The 24205-nt window shown below is 38.5% G+C and overlaps 2 protein-coding genes across 2 annotated transcripts; one reads left to right on the forward strand and one right to left on the reverse strand.

Annotated features, from left to right (window-relative positions):
* Nucleotides 1-1559: 1559 nt before the first annotated feature.
* RB195_000340 (uncharacterized protein) lies at nt 1560-5376 on the forward strand (the record flags this gene model as incomplete). Its single annotated transcript, XM_013453324.2, has 6 exons — nt 1560-1608; nt 3543-3652; nt 4171-4262; nt 4693-4772; nt 5100-5184; nt 5256-5376. The coding sequence occupies 6 exons, from the start codon at nt 1560-1562 to the stop codon at nt 5374-5376; spliced, it is 537 nt and encodes a 178-aa protein (XP_013308778.2).
* A 2521-nt stretch (nt 5377-7897) lies between these two features.
* RB195_000341 (uncharacterized protein) lies at nt 7898-20783 on the reverse strand (the record flags this gene model as incomplete). Its single annotated transcript, XM_064196615.1, has 8 exons — nt 7898-7973; nt 10334-10399; nt 12100-12217; nt 13400-13457; nt 15299-15371; nt 15508-15616; nt 20237-20382; nt 20683-20783. 8 exons carry the CDS (start codon nt 20781-20783, stop codon nt 7898-7900), a joined length of 747 nt encoding a protein of 248 aa, XP_064052496.1.
* Between the last annotated feature and the right edge of the window lie 3422 nt (nt 20784-24205).

Genomic DNA, 24205 nt, shown 5'->3' on the forward strand with positions numbered 1-24205 from the left:
ACCTTACATCTTTATCTGTAGGAGATTTCTATTATTTGCAGTGGTTATTTATTTATTTATTCATTTATTTATTCTTTACATGGGAATCCATCTGTCAATGAATGGAGTATACAAGGAATAAGTACCATAAATAAACACCAGCAAAAAGTAATAAGAAGTGCACACATGCGTTAGTGAATACAAGCGAAGAAATTAATCCACTTCTTCTCTAATTACTCTTCTCTAATTATCTTCTCTAATTACTTATATGCTTAAGGAATCCGTAAACAACTTTCTTAAATACTAAAGATTTATTAATAATGGATATTTTTGCAGACAACTGAGTAATCCTCAGCAAACTCTGTTAACAAAAAGTCTCACAGAACACTTAGGGGTAGTAAATTTATCTTTATCTTAAATGTTATCTTTATCTTAAATGTGGGACCGCATGTTACCAATTTTTGAATAGGGAATAAATCTGAGATATTAAGACTGGTGTAACTACAGAGAATTTTATTAACCATGATAAGATGAGGTTAACCTTGACTTCTCCTCGTAGATGTTCTTCCCCGCAGCTTTTCGAATCAGTCCACTCCAAACCTCTAAAAAGAGGAGTGGGAAAAATCAATGTTCGCTCCTTTCAGCGCCATGTTCAGATCAATAAAAATTACAAGCATTCAAAGGGTAGCTGTTGATGACATCAACTTGATTCACTAACCCCCTGTCCTTCTGTTTGTTTGCCAGATGATCTTGGCGGAGTTCTTGCAAAGAGCTCGTCCTGAAATTTCCGGGCCAAGGTGCCATATTTTAGCCATCTCCGTGTAGCGCCGAATTTAGTGACTGTCGAAAGTCAGACACTTTTCCCTGCTCTGTCTAGCCACCGCGCAGAAGCTGCGGTTCCGGTTCAAGTTATCAGTCTTAAAGGCAGAGTACCACAGAATTGGTTTCTACAGATCTCTACAGATGAGGATAGGAGTGTAGTTCACAAATGTGAACTTGGTCACGCTCAATTCCCGCTACTAAACGAAAAGAAAGCGTGTGAAACAGACTTGGCTGCACCGATGCTTTCAACGATGTAACTTATTACATCGTTGGAAGAACCGGAGTGATAACAATGGCAACGGGTCTGCGAATGTGCTGATTGACGTGTTTCTGCAGCTTATTTGAGTTGAATTAACTGGATAGCGAACGTTGGGGGAAGACAGAGATGTTTGCGCTCTATCGCGTAACCTCGTACATTGTAGGGGGAATCGGTTCAACCAAGGCTGTTTCTCACGCCTTTTTTCTGGACTACTAAGCGGAATTGTGCACAGTCATGTTAGTGGACTACACCTTTGCACCTATTTATTTCTGGAAAGATCTCAACGTCGTCAATTTCGTGACATACTACTTTTGACGAAACTTCCGCTGGAGAGAGGAGTCGTTCATTCGCTGTAGGGCCGCGCTACGCGGGATATCGCGTGTAAAGGTTCGCGGTAGAGCTTTCACGGTGGCGGGCCTTATGTTCGGCGAACTTTATCACATAGCTGCTAGCAAACGGAGGACGAAAGAAATAGTTTCCGCAAGCATCTCTAGATGGGATGTTCTTACCGCTTTTGTTGGTTGTGACTGTGAACTCCATTTTTGCAGGTATGTCATTTCCTTCAACTTCTACTTCTTTAGAACTTTCCATTCCATTCAGTAAAGGGGGTTGGACGTGTGTTCCTACAATCAATTAGTTCTAAACGTTGTATTAACCACGTTGTAAGCATCAACATACAAAATTATGATCTTCATGATACTTATCTTTCTAACTGTTTACATGAGAACGTGAAGAAGTCACTAACGTAGGTAAATTTACCAAATTCGGGATTAACGTTTCAATTTGAGTATTGAACGAACGGAGCATAAAGATCGCTGGACATGTGTCGCAATGGTAAGGATTTTCGGAAGTATAATTGTTTAAAGGGCTTTCTAAATAAAAACACCAACGGTTTGGTAGGTTTTAGTAGTTTTAGTCCTAGTAATTTTTTTTAGATTTTTACTAATTTAGTTGTTGGACTTATTCACAATGAACGTTATTTTCTTGCTTCATTTTATGCTAGGGGCTAGGGTGCGTAAACATCTTGAGGTTTTTTTTTTTCGTCACAGGAACGATAGGATATGAGCCGCTCATTTCTGTACAATCTAATCGAAAAGTCATGGTTTCCAGATATCACCGACTAGATGTGTGAGATCGTGTTCCATTGATCCTAAGCAGGTTTATACCTATAAGGGAACCTACTAACGAACTAACCTAAGTACCTTTTTGCAAATGCGATAAGATGATGTGGTTTCTAAAGTCTTTTTGTGTCTTTATTTCTTAAAGCCGATGCCAGTTTAGGTTTTTAAGGTTGTATTGTGTCAGCTAAAGTGGAGCGTTACGTTGCTTAGTCTGTAACTGCAAAACTCTTCGGTTAATTTTACTGGAAGTTATAGAGACTTACGGGGATCAGAAAAAAGTGTAAACATGAAACAGTTTCCGACTTAGTCATTTTCTTATGTTCCTTATGTTTATAGCAACTGAATGCAATAAATGAGAAAACATATATAACAGTTAGGGTCAGATACATTAACTATAAGAACAGTAGCTGACACACAGGACGTTCAACATTTACAGGAAAATATACAGTACAACCTTTTCCTCCCTTCGTTTCACTTTCGTTTTTGAATGTGGAATGTGAATGTGTCTATAATGTAATAGCACATTTATATCCTTATATTTTTAGAATTAAGATGAAAAGAACTGAGTACATTGAAGAAGAAAAACACTATGAAACATCCCAACTTAGCAATTCTTGTATTCGAGATGTTCCGGTTGAAATTGCTTGTGGATTTGTACGTTTCCCCAATTAGAAAGCATCCGAGAAATCATTGAGAGAGCTTTGGTTTTCAGATGCTTTCCATTGTTTTACTAAGCACTCCTGAACGCATTGTTAGAAGGTTTTCAACTTATGTGGTCTGATAACTTTGTAAATGAGTTATTCAGTTATTGAATGATTAAAACAGCCACTCAAATGCTGTTGGTCTTGATTCAGACGTCAAAAGTGTCACTTCTCAATATTGATCGTAAGTATCAAAGTGTCTCAGAGTTTATTCCATGACGAATGAAGTAATTTGCAATCGAATTTGTGCGATTATTGGTACCCATCAGAATTACGTGCAGTTTGCACAAACTCGTCGCATAGATCATGTAATAAGTCTTTCTAATATTGGAGAGCTATCAAGTTCGTTTATTTGTATACGCATTGCCTGAAACTTTAAATCTGCACGTAACGGCAGAAGATCTTGAACAAGTTATTGGCCAGCAGTCGTTTGTGAAAATAGAAGAACTTTGCTTGACGTGTTTCTTTAACACTTACCCTCGATTTCATACTCTACGACACTTGTTTTGGAAGATTTCTCCAGATAAATTGCTTCAGTTCATTAGGCTGTCTCTTGGTACTGATTCAGATTCTAAGAGGATCTCTCATTACAATATCACTATGTTTGTGTAAAAACAAGAAAACAGTACGCTACACTTCTAATGACCTCTTACTTTGTAGCTCAGGATGTCTTGTTTTTCTACATTGATTATCCTAAACAACTGTCGTACACCTATCAAATGCAGCCTTCTCACAGTGTCGGAGTTCCGTTTCCGAAGTATTCTTACAAGGTAAGTAGATTACTTTGTGCTTTCTCTTTTTGATTCATTCCCTCTCATAATACATGCAGAAAATGTATTTTTTTCGAAGTTTTGAGTAATATTCTTGTTCTTTGTGGTATAGTCGGGTGAAAACGACCTGAAGTCCAGTGCCATTGCGTAGTTGCGCTCGAAGCTGTGGAGAAGCAGTAGCGATCCACGTGGAACTATCTCCAGCTCCACTTGGGCTGCAGATATGTATGGAGCAAGTGAGGAATGGTCTCACCTTGCAGCTTCACGAGACTTCGCATCGTTTTGACTCAAATATAGTCTCTGTGATGATACAAAGACGCCGCTAGTTTGAGGCGAACGATTATTCTCGACGTTAGCAGTAGACACTGTTCCAACTTCACTTACTTCGTAGTATTATAATATTATGCTAATATATACTATTACTACTATCATTATTATTGCTATTACTTACTTGATTTGTTCTTCACACTTATCTCGTATCTTATATGCTTCTCTCGCCTTTGTATGAGATTTTGTAGAAAGCGTCACTTGTGTATGCGTACCCTGCTCACGGATGTCAACCGCTAAAAAATAAACTTGGTCCAAATGAGGTCGTTCTCTTGGAAAGAGGGTATGTTCCATTCAATTATTTCAGAGTCCTTGAAGTTGAGACTGGGAATAATGTCACTAGTGATGTGCAGATAAGTCGACTACTTAAGAACAAAAATACTCAGCTTTCGGGAGTTAAGCCGTAGAAAGGTGCGGTCTAAAATCTATGTGTGGACCCTGCAGTTATTTGGACAATAATGATGAAGAAGCAGTCGTAGCCTCCGACGGCCCATGCAGCAGTTTCCGTGTGTTTCTTTAAGCGTTAGCTTATAGTGAGTCTCGCTGAATGTGGCTAACCGACTGAGCGGGATATCTCTTTGATTCTGGCAAAACAGAGGGAAAGGAGAGTTTGCTAGGAGAGCGTATGTTACGGCAGCGTCGCACGTTGCCCTAACACGTCGTCGCACGTCATGCAGACTATATCATGATAATCTCTCATTTCATTGTTGCAGTGAATGCTCTTTCGTGGAGAAAATAATCAACGCTGAAAATGCCGGAGCTCTAATAGCACTAGTCACGGATTCGTATGCAGGTGGGGAATTTTTTTTTTTCTGATAGAAATACCAAATATTTTCGATGTATTTCTATGTAATTCTTTAATCACTTCAAAAAGGCTTATTATGATGGTTAAGTTGGAACATTACCCGAAATATCTTCTAGCACTGCCCATTTTCGACTGTCCTTGAATATGACATTTTTAATTCCATTAATAACAATCTTGACTCCAGTTTAAGCAATAAAAGTTGAATAAATGTCAATAAAAGTTAGGTAGGACTGCAGTTGAACGACTGACAAACGAAGAAATTATTTTTTCTGTTTAAAGTGAAGGTAAAGAGCTAAGAGTTCATGTTGTTACCAGGCGGCGATGAGTTCGTGGACATGATAACTGATGCTACCCAACGACAAGCAGGAATACCCGCCGGTTACATAACTGGCGCAAGCGGGTGGGTAGTTGCAACGAGTATTGTACTGTTTTCTATTACTTTCTTGTTTCGATTTTCGTCTTTCATTCCAGTCGTCGTTTGCGAGATTTTTTGCTGTATTCTGAAGGAGGGATACGACTGACCATTCCATTAAATCATACTCTTGCTATGCTTCGAGAGGTTCCCAGTAAACCACCGTGGGAGTTATGGTAGCACTCCGAGACAACACCTGAAAACCTGGAAGACACATTCAAGATAATTGTCGTTAATTTGTCTTGAGTTTTCCTCCTTATCCCTATTTCTTATCAAATGCTCTTTTGAAATTTCTATGTTGGAGCAACCGGAAATCAGTTTGTTTAGAGCTAGAATAACTAAGGGTGTCATGGTTAGGTAATTATACGCCAGTTTACCATTCGTACTTGAGGCGAATTTCTAGTTGTTATTTGCGATACAGTTAAAGAGTTAAAGTAAGTTAAGAAGTAAGAGTTGGAGTTAAAGTAAGTTAAGAAGTAAGAGTTGGAGTTAAAGTAAAGAGTTAGAAGTTAAAGTTGAAGAGTTGAATGAAGTTAAAAATGCTCTCTACAACTGCGACAACGAAACGTATGTAGGTAATTGAAGCAAGTGTTGCGTCCTCGCAGCTCAGAATTCAAATTTGTTATGCTCTTTATTTTACTCCCCTTCTTATAAAAAGGTGGTGCTAAAATATGCGTACTTATAAAAACATCACATGATATCATTCTAGGTTCGTTGATTACCAGAGACGGTTATCCAGCAGCTGATATAAACTGTACCTTCCTCGGGTTGATATTCAGCACCATCTAAAACATCTTTAAAAGTACTTTAATAAATAGTAGGTCCTTGAAGCTTCTTATACTATGTAGATGAAACACGTACTCTTAATTTGCCTTTTTGGGGGGAACCACGTAATAGATTTCATCTTCTGGTCCTTGTTTGTTCATTTTATGGTCCACATCTCCCATTTTCCGCTAGTTAGAATTTTCCACTATATTCATAAACGGTTGAAAAAAAAAAACTCCCCTTTCCGGTATATTCATTACCAACGTAACTTTGGTATGTAATTCTTGATTTTTGTTGATTTTCAGAAAGAGACACATTAACAAAAGAGTAACTACTTTTCATACTTCACTATTTCACATAAACCCTAGAGAATCCCAACCGTAATTGAATCACTGCAGCGGGGCAAAGCAGAATATATTTATCAGTAACATGTGTGGCGAAATATGCATAGATAGCATGGTGGTCTCGGTTAATGACGTTAATGGTTGGTGCTCATAAAGTCTAGCACCTCTAAAAACTTGTCGTGATTAGTGTTGTGCCTTCTTCGGAGCTTTCTTTATGAAAGTTTCCTTGATATGGGTTCTTTTTGGGTTGTTCTTGCCTTTATTATAGTGACTAGTGTCCTATTATTATTCAACAGTTTCTTTTTTCACTTTGTTGTCGATTTGCCGGTGAGTAACAGCTCATAATAAAGTTTTTTTTTGTCATTGTGTTGCAGGAAACTAGTCAGAATTTCTGTCAATGCAAATAAAATTCTTTATATCTGCCTAGACATCCAGGTATCGCGTGCTGAGATCTAAGTGATGTGAAGGCTTGTTCATCCAGAAGTTTGAGAAGCTGATTCCCAACAGCTCGTTAATTCAGGAAAAGGAGGAAAATGAGCCTCAACGATGTCTTGTAAGATTTCTCCTTCTGTTCCACTTCAGCACTGATAAATTTTCCATCCATTGGATCGTCCATTCAGGGGTATCTATGTGATACTAATACAGTTTCCAGACAACAGGAGGTTCAAAAGGAATATTGGTCGCTGCGGACCTCTATTGCTTAGAAATACACCTAAAATGTATTCTAACAGTCAAGATTCACACCTTTTTCGTTATCCAAAATGGATAGTATGTGTAGAAAATTCTTAGGATGGAGTTATTGATTTTCATACGGCTCCAAGCATCGCAGAGCTTGAAAGCATCAAATAAAAACCTTATTACTACTGTATTTTAGCACGAGTTTAACTTCAAATAACAATTTTTTCGGGCGTACGTTCTCAAAGTTGTTATATCGTGCTATACACCTAATAATAATAAGCAAAGTGCAATAAATAATTGTTATGAATGAGTACGACTGTGATCCAATGGAATGGATCTCAGACAAATCCACCATTAGTTGGGAAGTTTCGTCTCATTCCGAAACTCGATTTTTAGACTTCACAGTGCAAACCATTTACTCTACCACTTCTTCATAATCACAACTTTACTCGCGCATAACAAAAATAAAAGAAAGCCTGTTTGATTGAGGAGAAAAGACAAAAACAAAATATCTTCGCAACTGGCAAGCTATTTCTACGAATGAAACAAGACCATCGGCAGTAGAATTAAAATGATCTTTTCTTCTTTTTTTTTCTTCACAACGAAACGAGTCGACGACGATAAGCAATGTACTAAAATATACAACAACATGCGTTAACATTGGAGCGATTAGATCACCTATATGTACAACGATCTATAGCTTATAAGGACGAGCTTCTGCATAGAATGAATGGGAATAACAGCGCAGTTCTTATAAACTAATTTAGTTGAGGTGAAAGTTGGTTGATAAAACAACCGCGAACAAATGGAACCGCTTAGAACAGCACAGTCAGCGGATAAGATGATGATGATGATGATGGGAACGAACTTATCCCATAATCACGATGAAGAAGTTGCTTCCGAACTCATCAACGTCACTGCCAAGATACAACTGCGGCTACGATGCTGACTAGTAGAGCGATAACGGGCATGATGGAGCAGGATGAACATCTGAAATGGATTGTATCTTGACACACATATAAATTGCTACCCCATCTGATCAATAGATCAATAGCAGATCAACTAGTCATGGTGATCAGTTGGAAAATCCATCAACTACCTTCTAGATGATTCGAAATTGAAAAAACAAATGGAAACGATTCTGATGTTCACACGATCAGTGAAGGTAGGTATTTAAGTATCCATGTAATATATTCCTCCAGGACTTCAACCTTATTTCTTTTTCGATCAAAACAAGGGGACAGAACGACAGAACCATTGTTTAGAATGTTAACCATCGAAAACAACCACACGTTGTTTTGAACAACTGTTCAAATACGAATTTTCATCACAACAACTACCGTATCGTTTGGTCGTTTACATGAAACGTTCAGTGAAAGCAATGTCGATCAAACGCACACCGTTGTTGATGAAAAACACCGGTAAATTTACGACTGGTTCAATATTTCCAAGCTACTAAACACCGGCTTATTTATTTCAGGCAGAAAAAAAAACTACTGAAAAGAGCCATTTTTCTTCTTGTTTTTAAAGCCTATTATGTCACTGCTATTAGATGGGAAAATGCTATTGAGTAATTTGTTGATTATACTATTGTTTGATCTCCTGGTTAATGAATAGAAAAATTTTTATTTGAAATTTTTACTTGAAAAGTAACGACACTAAGTATCCCTGTGCCTAATATTTCATCGTGAGCGTGTAGTTTAAATCTCCTATGAACACTGTTGACGACAGGATGCGAGCCATAAACAAGTTCGGGAATTTCGGTCATAACGACAAACATTTATTTTCACTTCTACAAGCTTTTAGGTTCCAATAAGTCTCTAAGATCGTCAACGAGACGAAAACACTAGCAAAGTCCACGCGCACTAAGTGTAAAATGTCACCACGGTAACAAATTTCCTCATCATGGATCATCCAAAAAAAAAAAAAAAAAAACTAAAAGTCATATTCGTTTCTTGACAGCAATCTTGTTAAACTTCCTCTACTGTTTATAGAAGGGGAGGTATTGTGCAAAAAATACGCGTCATAATTCGTTCAGAAGGAAAAAGAAATATATTCCTACAGTATCTGCAGTAGTTGAGATTTGGTAGTGAACACAAATAAAATTTTTCGAGGCAGTAATTAGTATCTGACTGAATCCCTAACAAAATTTAGAACTTAAGATTTAGTTCTTCCAAACAATCGACTGGCTTCAGCTAATTATCTCTAATTTTTCGCTGATTTTTTAAATACTCCTGTGTGAAAGGTAACTAGCGATGGGAACTATTCACGAAATATGAGAAAAGTCAATTTCAAAAAATATGGGAATTCAAAAAAGCATGCAATACGTCACATATCAAACTCCTTATAGCATATAGAAGAAGGTTTCTTCTTCTTATAAATTACAAATACCAATAATTTTACTTATTTAGCGTTAAAAAACATGTCTCAGTTGCTAATCGGCAGATTGTCAGGTGGTTTTTTGAGGTTTTTTGACAGTACTCATTCAAGATCGCTTCTTAAAGACTACGGTAGAATGAAGCTTCCTCTAGAGATAAAATACCAACTTTTAGTAAAAGCTAGATTAGAAAGCCTATTGGACAACAAGCAATAAAAGTTCCGCTTATTTGTCATCATGTAATACAGAAACTTCAGGAAATTCTTTGTTTCTAACAGTTCTAATTCCATTCATTGTTCTAATACATAAAAGTGATCTTCACGAATACCTAAACCTCCAAAATATCCCATCAGTGTATATTTAAAAGACGAAACGAATGAATAGAAATTGTCCCGGGACTGGAACGTGGAACGCAATTGACGTTGCTGGATGAATATGTTTCCGAGTAATATGGTACAATGGAGAAATAAGAAAAGGGAAAGGCTTCGAGAATTACCCCTCCGAACGTATGTATACTACCAATAAAAACAAAGAAATATTGAAATAGTGGGGATTACTGTAGATTCATCCATCAACTAAATTGCTTTTTCTGTTTAGTCCAAAAGCCATATATGCTCTGTTCCAGGAAAGACGAAAGGCTTTTCCCAACCCACGCAGGCAGACCGTTCAATTCGAGAAGATTAGCTATGCATACTGGCGTGCAAATATCTCCAGAAAAAAAAACATCGATGGAGCTTCCATCAAGGACGTGTTTATGTATATTTAAACCAGTACTGTAAAAACAACAGCAATACATTTCCCCAACACAGCTGCCAATATCAACATCTTACATGAAAAATTAAGCTGACCCCCACAACATCACCATCGTGTGGTGATTGGAAACTGTTTTGCATCATTTGTCATTTTTTTAATTTTTAATTCCTACAAAGAAAAATACTGCAAAATTCAATAATAGAAGAACATCTTCACTCACGTGACTTGCCCCTTTTGACATTTCTTCTCGCAAACTTCTCCACCGTAACCTTCTTTGCAGATACATCTGAAATGATATAGTAAATAAAGAAGGAAAACTTCTATAAAGCCGAGAGATGGACACATATTCAAAGCAACACAGTTCTTAAAGTTTGTTTTTTCAAGAAATAAAAAAAATTCCGGCTGAATGAGGTAAATGGTGGAAGGGTGCCCAATCTTCACCGTGATATAATCTGAGCTACCTCAAAACTTCCTCCTACTTATTCTTCACATAATCCGATCTAAGTCAATGGAACACTATCGTGGAACGGATATAAGAACGTCCACTACTGCTACAGAGCTAGACGTAGAATCTCCTTAGTTAGTATTTGTTCAATACATATTTACCATTAAAGTGATTCGCATAAGGTTAAATTATTCATTATTCATTTTACCTACATTTATATTTTTCTATTTTCGTTATTTTATTCGTGGATTCGCAAATTCATTACTGTGGACATTAGATAAAACATGTCTATCCTCCTGGGTTACAATGAAACCCTATAATAACATTCAAAGATCAAAGATTCCAATGAGAATGAAATGAAAACGTCTTCAACAACTCGCATGAGTTTACAAAACATGTGCATCAAGAAAACCTGCTCACTGGCACTAGAGAAAAAAGAACTCACGGATTTAAAAAAAAAACCTGCAATTTTCATGTTTTTTTCAGTTTAGAGAATGTAAACACATGGTGAAAGCACGAAGAAATGAGTCGTAGAAAGCCTCCGTTCACAGGTGAATCTACCTCAAAACTTCCTCCTACTTACTTCCACCCCTCTCCTCTCACCATTAAAATTAGAAGAACGAGCTGAATCGATCGAAAAATTACGATGGACGAACTGTTTACACAAATTACTTCCACTCCCCTGAATTACATTACCATATTAAAGAGAACACGCAGCTGTGGTGCATGAGAATTGTTTTTTAAATGTATTTATATCACATATCTGTATAAAAGAAGTACTTTTTACTTTGAAACATTCACTCACGTTTTTGGACTGCTCTGACTGCGATATCACTATATTATATGTAATATTATATACTATTATATTACTGTATTACAGGTTATACTATACCACAGTGTGTATTGTATGAACTAGCTGTATTTTCATTCAAAACTATGTTCTTTAGAGAAATGTAAAATTTTAATTCTATCACTTTATATTAAATCTTTTAGAAAAATGTGTACAGTAACGCACTGTACAAGCATGCATTAGAGCATTTTAGCAATGAATGAACAGAAAAAGCATCATCTCCCATATATTCTTACACACATTATCACATGACAGTTCCTTTTTATATCTTTAATTTTTTTTTTTAGTTTTTCCTTCTATCGTTCTCTTATTTTTCTTTCATTTATCTATTCTTTTGTGTTATTTTTGTTATTTATTTTGTTTCTAATCTTCTTCACTTCATGCTATTTCGACGACAAAAGTGCTTCTTTGTATCTCCACGAATATAATGGACCCATTCATGGTTTTTCCCACATCATAACAAGTGCTAACTACCCAGTGTTGAAGTGTGAACTTCTCTATACACGAAACAACAACTCTAAGACAATGGAACGCGGAGGCCCCGCTCGATCTGAGTGCTTCTATAAGTGGAAACTCGGCAACAAAACAATGAATAAAGCAAACATTCTCTAAGATGCCCCCAAAAAAGGACGAATTGTTCCTCAACAGCGCAACAATACAATAGGCTCTCAAAGAACAACTCAAGGATCACCTGTGATCTTGTAGTTCACCTCCGTTCATGCAAGCGATGATTTTATCGCAATTGTCACCTTCGAAGTAGGAAGTGCAAACGCAATGATCCACTTGATTACGGAATCGCTTGTCCTGTCCTGTAACGTGTTATCTTATCCGTTTCAGTACTAGAAAGAAGCTTGTAAGAATGGTTTTGTTTTCGCTGCTCATGTTCTCTAAAGGTATCACGAAATTGGCCGAAAAAGGATAAAAAGGATAAAGTTTCTGGCGTTAATCAATCCACTCGGGATGCGCCTCCACGTTCACTTCAATTCGGAATCGTTTGAGGTTCACGAATGTGTAACTGGCCTCTACGATGACTTGCGGTGACTCGCCGATGTGTCAAGCCAGTGTTTTTATCCTCCCAGACAAGTCTGGTACCAATTTATCGACCCCAGATGGATGAAAGGCTTGGTGAGCACTAGGGCGGTCGATCGTGCAGGAAGCGGAACCTCTAACCGCTACACTACACCTGCAGGTAGCGCGGAAACTTGCGGGAAAATATAGGGTTCAGAGTGTAGAGTACTAGCAGAATTTGGCCACAATTAAGCCCACTTAATGGTCGTAAAAAAGGGCGTCGAAAACTGGTTTTGTTCCTACGAGGTGCGTGAAAACCCTCCGCAATTGTGCACGCGCCAGAGTGAACGGTGGCATTACAAACTCGTCCATGGAGCCCATAATTCACGGAGTTAAGCGCAACGCATCATGAAATTTTCGATGTGTTTTGATTTCACGTAGACAATATAGAATTCGAGGTGTAGATTACGAGTATAATTGTGATCACGCTCAATTTTTCGCTAATCGTCCTGTAAAACAGCGTGGGAAACAACCTTGGTTCCTACGAGGTACGTAAGAACGCGCCACTCTTGCACATGAGCCGTACCCACGAGCGAGCGTTCAAAAACAAACGAGGTCTTCTCAGCAGCATTTTCAAATAAAACCTTGAATAAGGTACTGAGGGGACTGGAAGGGAAATGTACTTCGTCGTAGGAACAAACACCCCTCCCACGCCCTTTTTTCCAAACAATTAGGGGGGAATTGAAGAAGGCCACGCTCGAACGTACTCATACTCACACTAATCCACACCCCGAACTCTATAACTCCCCATACATTTCCCAACTACGTCAGTTTCGTGATATGCTGCCTTTAAATATGCAATTGCGCCTCTGAACACAGTCCTTCCATAAACCCTCTTAAAACTTTTTTATATGGAAGCGCTCCGCTCATAGACGAAAAGCAGCTTTACGGCAGCGATCGAATGAATTTCGAACAGAACGTACCGAATTTGGTCTTTCGCCAGCACGCCAACCTGTCACAGTAGCGGCCATCCCACGGGATCTGAAATAATGAACGAGAGATAAAGGGCCCAGAAAACATTTGTCACCTAAAAGAACGTTATCACAGAGAAGGAAAAAGTTACTTCGCTGCCGCAAAAGCATGTAGTTCCAAGAACAAAGAGAAGATCTAGCAATAAAGGATAAAAGATAAAGTGTTAATCAATCCGGTTGGGATGCGTCACCACGTTCATTTCAATTCAATGTCGTTTGAGGTTTACGAACCCCTTAAAATGACTGTGAGGATTAGACAATATATCGAAACAGTGTTTTTACCCTTTCAGACATGTCTAGCACTCATTTATCGGCCATAAATAGTATTCCGTAGGATAGTGCAAACATACAAGGACAAACTTCAGTTTCCAAGGTAACAGCCAACTAGCTGAATAGTACCGGGAAGCTGGTAATAAGCACATCGTTGTGCTGCTCCAAGAGTAACACTTACTTCCGATCTCCCACAAACGTTATCGGCCAATACAAGCACCGCAAAAATTAAACATGTAAAGAATTCAGAAAACACTTGCGATCTTCCCTTGATCTTGAACCTGTCGTCACTTAGTTCCACTGTTGAACAGTCATTAGTTTTTTTTTCTGGAAGCTAATAAGGCTTCAACGTGAAGAAGAGGCCCGTTATGCGGAGACAATAGAAATTGGGCCTTTTTTTCGTAGTCGTCAAATAGATCGGTAAGATACGTTGGATTGATTCAAAATGGGAGTGGAAGTGTTGTAGAATGTGGGACCCATCAGTATCACGAGCAGACCTTAGTTCAATGATAAAAAGGGGACCAATCGATCGAAATATGACTATTTTTTGAATTTTGCCTTTGGGCCTATACAAAACGACTTCGTGGAAGCAGTGATGGCATGGATACGCTCACCGAACTATCGCCTGGGTTTTCATACATGCGATAGTCGGAGCCAGTGCTTCAGCCCCCTTCATTTTTGGACAGTTGGAAAAGGGAGCCCCTTATCCCTAGGATGGTTGGCGAAGGGATCCTCACCACTTGCGCTGCATCCCATGAGCTGCACCCTCTTGAGGAGAGTCCGGCTCCTCCCTATCGCAGTTATGGTGGTATTCACGGTAATCCTCTCATATCGCGCTTCTATTTTTCTTTCCTGGATTTCGCGATCCTTCCGGCAGTTTGCCGCTTGCGAAACAATGTTTGCGTGCAGAGACGTCAGTACATGTGTTGACTATTATTCCCAAGAAGCGGACTTGGATAATGTTTAGCGCAAAAGGTGAGGCAGCAGGAGAAAGTTCATGAGTTGCACTGGGAACGGGGTTATCTCCTAAGCCAAATTTCCCCGAACTATGGATAAGAACTTGGGTGTTCTGTGTTCCTTAATCTTAAAATTCAAAAAAGAAGATCCCACTATCTAAGACATCGCGGCGAAAGATGTCTCAGTGTAAAAGGAACAGAATTGAGGGAAGAAGCAAGAGACAACGAGTCTGAAAACTCACTCACGTTGTGACAGCTGCGGATAAAAAACGTGTAGTCAGATTTCATCCAGCTATTGCTGTTCAAAAGAAAGCAAAGACTGAGCTTTTGATGGCACAAAAGTCAGATCGCAAAAGTACGGCATGTTTAGAAAATGATCATAATAGTGGAAAAAGATTAAATTTGGCGGACGAGGATGGACAGACACCACCACTCCGTTCAACGGTCACAGTACCAGTAAAAAAAGAAAAGAAAACAACGTAGCCGCTTTGAGAACGGGTACCGCATTTTTCAAGAAAAAAAAAGAGTAGAGAACATTAAAACATGAAAATTACACAGTAATTCTCCGCAAAATTGCAGAACGTACTGAAGTAGTATGGATTAAAAAGTAAATAAATCCACCTACTTCGCAAATACATTCGATCTCTTTCTTTCCTACAGCAAGAGTCCCTCCATGTTGGCAAACATTCGCAGTGCACCTGTTAAGAACGAGAGATACTTTCGGATGTTAAACGATAATAGGAAAAAAGACTCCTACTCTCCTCAAAATGTAAACAATAAGAGTGTAAATAGTTCGGCCTTAAAGTCAAGAACTAAGCTGAACTAAGAACTCACACTTTGCCAAGAAGTGCATGACCTTCTGGACATCCTTCGAATTCATTGCAAATGGGTCCTTTCCATTTCGCTTCACATACACATTTGTTGCCTTCCATTCGGGCATGTACTGAAAAAATAAAAGAGAAAACTATTATCAACAATTTCTGGCTTAATCTCAATATATGTATATATATGATATAGTCGAGTCAAAACGACATGAGATTCGGTGCAGTTGCGTAGGCGGCTGCGCACGAAGCGGTGCGGCGGAGCTAGCGCACGGGATCGAGGTGACCTGCAATGGTGAGTGGTGCTAAGGGGACCCTCTTCGATTCTAACCGCTACATTCCACTGCATCGCTTCGAGCGCAGCTGCCTATGCAACCTCAACAAACTTCAGGTCGTTTTTATCCGACTATACCACGGCAATTAAGATGCTCCACTCGTCACATACGAACGCGGCGATGCCGTCATCAATTTCAGAACTACATCTATTGTAAAGAAAAAGGTGGACAGCCATCAATATGTGCACGGGGAATCCACCTTTTAAAAAAAGCTATCTAATTCCTACTTGCATCAATAACGGACTTCTAAGCAGCCAGAAGTGAAAAGAAAAGTCACCTGTTCTAATAGTAAGATGAAACACATAAGATGCAACTCTTCTCTCATGGAATAATAATCTCATACAGAATAATTGAAGAGAGTTCCAAAATAATATAGGCTTCATCTAAGAAGCATGAAGAAATAAACAAAAAGCTTGTCCGATTTAAAAGACGACCAGAACGATGCTGTGATGAGGAACTTTTCTTGAAAATTAGCGATATCTCATTTCAACTTGTGCACAAAATTTCCCATCAACTGAAAAAAAAAACCAGCTCTATAAGAACAATAAATGTGGAGACATGAAGCACACAGTGCAGTTGCGTAAGCGTCGGCGCTCGAAGCGACGCGTGCAGCTAGCGGTCGGGATCAAGGCGGGACCACCGCGAACTGTAGCGATGAGTGCTAGTACTAGCCTCGGTCCCCTTCGACGCTACTATAGGATACTTTGTCATCTGGATAAGAAGGTATTCTTCGAGTTCCACCTAATCAACACTCAGAGCGCAATCGATTTCATGCAACGAATTGCAGGCACTGGGTCCTACGTAGAAAAAAAAATATGCCGAGAATTAGAAGCTGAGCATAGTAAGATAAAATAATATATGGAAAATCCAATTTTTTGCAATCCAAAGAAAATCGATTGATATCTATTTACATCTCTTTAATTTTTAATCTTCAAGAAACCATAAACTTCACATGAAATCCATAAAGATATCAAAATGCATCGAACAATTTACCTGTGTACTACACAACAGATTACAGAAATGGGTCTGGATGTCATTCATACGGTAGTTCCACCGTTAAGCATGGTAAGCACGATGGTGGAATTAACAATTATGTAGAAGTATTTGTTATTAGTTATTTGCTATGTAGAAGCGTTTCAAACGGAATTACTCCGCTAAAATCAAAAAATTAAAGAGATCGGAATGACTTTGAATCATTTTTCAACTCGAACCGCTTCGAAAATGGCGCGGGTACCCACTACATTTCTGTGGACTCCCGTACGCATATACACGCACAGTATTGTTAACGTTAACTAAGAAACCCACCTAAAAAACAATAGAGAATACAAATTAGAAAAGATATTTCAAAAAATTTGAAAAAATTCAACATCAACAATAACTGAACTTCATTTAGCATTCAAACAGACGAAAATTTACAGATTTAGTGTTGGAGCAACTACATTTTCTTGGGAAGGGACTTCGATGATGTCAGCGAGCGTTCGAATCAATTAATTAATAATTTTTACTAATTTTTAATTAAAAATTTCAGTTAATATTAATGATTTTCAGATTAATTCAAATTCAAATAAGATTAATTCAAATTAATTCAAATAAGCTTTTCTGGTGTTTGACAAAAATAATGAATTCATGGATTTCGGAGGGAAAATGAGGAGAAAAATTGCAAATCTGTGAATTAAACAATATAAGAACATTGGATGCACGGTTGTCTATGTATAAACGACATTTTGGAGCGCGGATTTCATAGACTCAAGTTCCATCGAACATTTTACGAGTGAAATGACGTTTATTAGCACCTGATCCCTTCCTTTTCCCAAAAGACGGCGCGTGTACGGGTACTTGTAACAATGTTACACGTAGTGCTAAAAACCCACTACATCTGAACTATTTGTTGTAACAATAAGCTAAGACCACTCGAGATGGTTGACCTTTTGAAATTACGTTCGAGTAGTTATCGAACGCTAGGTGCACTCAACAGAGCGATGACCTTTCATCCATGATTCTAGCGTATCGATGGGGTTTTCTCCAAACATTAAACAAAGCGAAAAAGGTCAGGCTAATAAAGGTCCCATCTAGAAACATCATAGAGACACTTATGGACGATATAGACAGAAGTATGTGGCGGTTCCAACGCAGGAAAACGTTTGGTCGAAAATTATTACTTATATATTTGAATTTTTATTTATTTAATTCATTTATTAAACCCACTTATGTCTTGTGTATTTGGTGGTTTTCCAATTTTTCTTTTCCGAAAAAAAACTAATTACACAATCGCGACCACGAGCGTAGCAACGGGAAAATCCCTCAGACTTATTTTTTCTGTTTTTCTCAGTTAATGAAAGCCTCCACCGTCCATTCGAAAGTAAAGATTAGTTTTCGACCATAAAAACATCAAAAACGCCGGCAATCCCCGTCGTATCACGAAACTCTCACGCACTTACACACCTCTTTACACTCATCCTCCCCGTCGTCAGAGTTTTCCGGCATCGGCCGTAGCCGTAGCCGCGGCTCACGTCAACTCATGCATCATTTTGTGTTGCAACAACGTTGGCGGCGCCGGCGACCACGCGACAATCCGCTTCGTCGATTTTCATCGGAGAGACAGCCGTCAGTCACTAAGTGATAATCCCCGCTATTCGCATGAAACCTCGGCAAAACCATTAGTACATAGCTCTCCGTGACAGCATCACATTGTAATGCAGAGCATGGAATCACGGAAAAAAGTATGTTACAGAACTAACATTACCAATGATTTCCTAGATAGGAGGTTCCCCTCCTATATTTCTCCTAGATTTCCTAGAAAATGAAATGCGTACATAGCCGCGTAAAAACTAGTAATCCTCTTACTATTTTCGGACGATTCCTAAATGCAGCGTACCCCTGACTGGCGTAGTTGGGAAACCGGAGGAAAAACATAGAGTTCGAGGTGTAGATTAGTTGTATGAACGTGGTCTCGGTCGATTTTCCCTAATTGTCCTGGAAAACAGCGTGGGGAAAGGCGTTTGTTCCTACGAGGTACGTGAGAACGGTCCACTCTTGCGCACACACCGCGTCCATCAGCGAGTGGTCGAGGATTAATTAAGTCTCCTCACCAGCTTATTCAAGTAAAACCCTGGATAGGCCCCGAAAAACCCTGGATAGGGAACCTTAGCGTTTGCAATGCGGGCGCGTTCTAACGTACCTCGTAGGAACTAACTTGGTTCCCACGATATGTTTCAGGACGATTAGGCAGAATTCAGCGTCGCTACGTCCATTTTCATAATCTACACCCCGAAGTTAATATTGTCCATGAGAGATCCAGACATCGAAAATCTCACGACGGGCTGCCTTTAACGAATGACCAAATCCGTCATAGGTGTTTTCCGAACATGCACTTTGTCACAATACGTACATAACAATGGCTCATGTCTTTCGCCTACGCACTTTTTGAATGTCAACCAGGATAAATCTCAAAGATTACAATCAGTCGTATGAATAAAAATGAAGAAACGAAAAAAGAGGAGAAAACTAGAAACTTCAATAGTACGGAATTGAAAATTGCAAATTTAATGCAAAACGCTGCAATCTTATTGTCACATGAATCACGGATTAATAGGACAGAGGAACTCTGGAGGTTTGTCATACGAGGAGTTTATTTCAACTGAAGCCCTTAAACTCCGTAGGACATAAGCAGTTCCTGGATAAAATGTAGTTGGGGGAGGGGGACGGAGGCACTCAGTGGTGCCCTTATTTCTTGAAGTAAATAACTAAATCGATCGAGGCGCTAGGATCTAAACATAAGTCTTAGAGGATCTTAGAGGATAGTATAACAGAACAGGATAACATGTAAGCTAAAGTCACTAAGAGACCCTACAACATCTTCTCCCGTTCTTGTTATTTATACTACTTACTCATTTACTATAGTACTTTTTGATACTAAATGCTGACATTACACCTCGTACTAATTAGTGGATAGTAGTAATTAGCGGACACACATAAAGTACATCCCCTTTTTTGAAACGCTGTATTTTCTTTTGGAAATAACCACGTGATATTTCATCACGTGACCGCCACCGTTTTTCCCACGGTATACGAAAATGTGAAAGCGGAGTGAAAATATACAGAGGCTAGTGTAAAATGACAAAAACATCGTGTACGTGCGCCAAGAAATCTGGCGCGCCATTTAGAAGGAATTTCGACATTCAACAAAAACTTAAAAAAAAAAAAACAACTAGGAAGCGATTAGAAATGAATTTAACACGACCGAACACAAGACGTCGGAAAGAAAGAGTGCGATAGGACGAGGAATTGCGACCACGAAATGGGAACGGGTAGATTATTAAAGGACTTTTCGCCACGATGAAGCGGAAGATCTCACAACGATTGAAGATACATCGATAAGAGAACGTCAATCCGAACGAATGAACTAACCCCGAAGATGTTTGCATTTATACTCCTCGTACTCCCTGGCCGCGCGTGGATCAGTCAGTTGCCACCTTTCGCATTCCTCGAGACTACCGTTCATCATGCCCAAACCGAAATACGAGTCCGAACCGCACGATCCGACTGGGATATCGCTAAAGTGGGTTTAACGTAAAGATTGGTGGGTTACGGTAACAAAAAGGCAACGTTTAGTAGGGTCAAAACGACGCGAAACACGGTGCAGTTGCGCTCGAAGCGACGCGGTTAAGCGTAGCGGTTAGGATCAAGCGGGGACCCTCGCCGGCACCACTCATCGTTGCACCTGGTGATGGTCCCGCGTAAATCCGAACCGCTACGCTCCACCACGTCGGGCTTCGAGCGCAACCGTACGTGTACGCAATTGCACCATGTTCCAATTCGTTCGTGACCCGACCATAAATCCCTACAGTACTCACCTGATTTTCACGAGAAATGCACCAGTGCTATCCTTCACTTTCGGCCTTTCCGCTATAACATTCATAAGGAAAGCGAGCAGCACAACCGTCAACGCCCTCATCGTGACGACTTGCGGAAAAACTGAAGAAATCTTCTGGAATTGTGGGTGATATACATGGAAGCAGCTAGGAAGCATGGAAAAAGTTCACACGATGAGAAAATAGGCATTAAAAAAAAGAAAAAAGAAGAAGAGGAAATGTAGGAATTCCGGTTCCTGAACAGTTTTTCCCATCGATCAATTAATACGTTTCGTTACGAACATTCAATATTATACAGCATAGTCGCATCGAGCAGACTACAGAGGAATATTAATAAAGGCTGTCCAGCTCCAGCGATATATGTTCAAAAATAGATACAGTACATTTTCTTTCATTTTTTTTTTCAAATTTCATTTCATTTCAAAACGCGAAGAAGCAGAAAGAGGGAAAAAAAAGAAAAAAACAAGAATGATCAATTTGGACACTGTAAGAGGAGAAAAGACATCAGTTTTATCCTGATTTATAACGTAAAACGGTGAAATTGTGCCCTTGTTCATTGTAGGATTCGGATTCTGTTCAGGATTCTCATTTCTCGGCAGTTCTATCACTCACTACAGCCTTTTATTCTGATAGAAAATGTGAAAAAGGAAAAAGGAAAAAGGAAAAAAGAAAAAGGTTTAGTAATTCCATGCAAGAAAGATAGAGGATAGAAGAGTTGGAAGTTTATTTTTTAAATTTTCTTCCTCAACAACTTTTTTCCTAATTTTTATTGAGCATCAATCAACTGATCTACAGCCACACTTTAGCAGAGAAGAAGAGAAAAAGGAGAAAGAAAAAAAAAACAGAAAAGTGAAAAAAAGCCGAAAACCTGCGAACAAAAACAACAACAGCAGTTGCTCGCTCAGTCATAAAATAAAGCCGGGAGAAACACAGAGGAGGAGACAAGGAATGTAGGTAGAATGAAGCGGACTCGCGTTAACTCTGCGTGAACAAAGAGACCTTCAAATCTCGAAGCTGTTTTGGCCTTGGATGCTTGGAAATCCTGAAGAAATTCGAAGAACGAAAACATGTGCACAGAGAGATGGGCTCTGGATTTTTTTGACGTCTTGAAAAAATTCCCGAGAATGAGCGGCGCCGAATTTCAGCAAAAACAGTAAAATGAGTCTCTTGAAAAAAAAAGAGAAAAAACCTTGCTTTTACGAAGAAACAAAGGAATACCCCATGAATTTTCTTGTAGAACCCTGATTCATGAAATTTGTGACAGTCGTGCTCATCTCACATTATTTACACTTAAAATAAATGTATATGGATGGATGATAAAAGTAAAGGAATGAAATAAATCCCGTGAACCGCATTCAGCACTCCTTTGTGAGCAAAAATTAATCGTCGCCAAATTCATGGATGCTGCTGTTTTTTTCACACCGTAACGGAAGAAAGGAAGAACATTGCTTATGTTTAATGATTTAACCTATTTATTTTAAGAATTTACCTAAGTTAAGGACATAAATACAGTTCCCAATGCGGTGGTTTCAAGGAGAGAGGGCTTGGAAATTATTGGAACTATAAGCCAGCGACTGTTACGCAGTTTTAATAGTAGATCAATAAGGAAGTAAAAGAACCAGCTTTTCTCTCTTTTTCTCCTCTCTCCTTTCTTTTTCTCCTCTCTCTCCTCTTTTTCTCTCTCTCCCCTCTTTCCCTCTCTCTGCCTCTCTCTCTCTAAATTTCTCTATACTACTCTATTATTCACATTTACTTCCTTTCTATCTATATTTCCTTGTGGTACCCCATTGAACGCATCAATACCTAATAAGTAAAGAATCGTAAATAACGTAATAAAGTAATAATAAATAAGTACATAAATGATAACGACGACGTGATAAATAAATAAAATTAAGTAATAATAATAATATATAACGTAATAAATAAATATTCCAGAATCGGTCTCTTCAACAATATATATAATAATAATAATAATAATAATAATAATAATAATAATAATAATAATAATAATAATAGTAATATATGACGTAATAAATGTTCCAGAATCGGTCCCTTTAACAATATATATCGCCCCGATCCAGAAACAAAGCAGATACGCGTCTGAACGAATGAAGCCCAATAAAATCTTATCACGTATCGTTTGAAGGTGAGCAAAACAGTTACGTGGCTGTCATCTGTGAATTTTTTTGCAATTTCTTTTGAAGTCCGTCTTCACGCCGACAAAAGGAGTATAAATCTAATGTTTTTGCTCGAACTGAGCATCTGACTACGATGAATGGACGAAGAAAAAAAACCTAAGGATAACGCCGTTGTACGAAAGGATTATGGATTGTTGTTCGGATAGGAATCACAAAAGATTTTGTAGTTTCACTTCCAGACTTCGAAAATGTTTTAATAGATGCGTTGTTCCGTCAGAATCAGAAAGATAAGAGGAAAGCTGCTGAGCGGGGAAAAAACGCCAATAGCAATGCTTAGCTGATGAGTTCGTATGGAAAAGTGTGGATTATGTGCGCTTCACAGCGCTCGATCTCGGAACGCTAGAATAGATTCCACGAACTATGTACTCATGTTAAAAGGATTTTTAGAAAAATTTCTCGGATCTTCATTCGGAAAAATCGATCGAAACTGAACACCTCAAAGAAAGTCCTTCTCGAGAAAAGAAGAAGCGCTGGAGAAAAAAGATTATCTGAAGCACTAAAAAAAAAAAGAAAATGAGAAGCAGAGATTAATTGAACTGAAACATTGAAAAAAAGAAAATGATTAACTGATTTAGCTCGGATTCCACCAATCATACAAAGTGTAAAAGTGGATAAAATGTCCACGAGTTAATCAATCGCGCTTCGGATTCGTCGAACACATTCGTGCACTTTTATTCCCATACAAAAAATGGCCCAAAAAGTTTAGCAATTGCGTGCATGGAAGGGGGAAATAGAAGTTACAGGATACAAATTGGAAATGTACTTTTTTCTATTTTTTTTTTACTTTTTCCCCTTTTAGCAATTACATGCCAGAAAGGTAGAGAATATAGAAGTTTTTTATTTTATTTTTTCCACTTTTCCCATTCTTTTTGAGGATCATTCCACCTAACGTCTCAATAAGGAAGGTGACACGATACGGTGGAAGCAGGATGTGATACGCACCTACAAACGTGGGCCTAGCGTTGAACACATTCAAACTTATTCCGTAGTACTACATATTTTTCTACAGTAATACAGTAAGTAACGAGACCTACAGTAATATCTTGTAATCAAAACTATAATTTAATCGATATAATCAATAATATCATCTTGCTGGCTGATGTAAATGTATGTCACTTATATCCAAAGTCTGCTTGCATCTAACTCCACACCTCTTAGATGCTTAACTATCCTTCCTGAATGCTCTGGATGGGTTTAAGTACTAAATTACTTAGGGCAAAATTCTACACGAGACTGATATTATTTATTTTATATTATATTAATGTTCTTTTCTCTGCTTTTTACTATGTATTCGCCGAATTTTTAAA

Source organism: Necator americanus, chromosome IV (assembly GCF_031761385.1).
Source record: "Necator americanus strain Aroian chromosome IV, whole genome shotgun sequence".
NCBI lineage: Eukaryota > Metazoa > Nematoda > Chromadorea > Rhabditida > Ancylostomatidae > Necator > Necator americanus.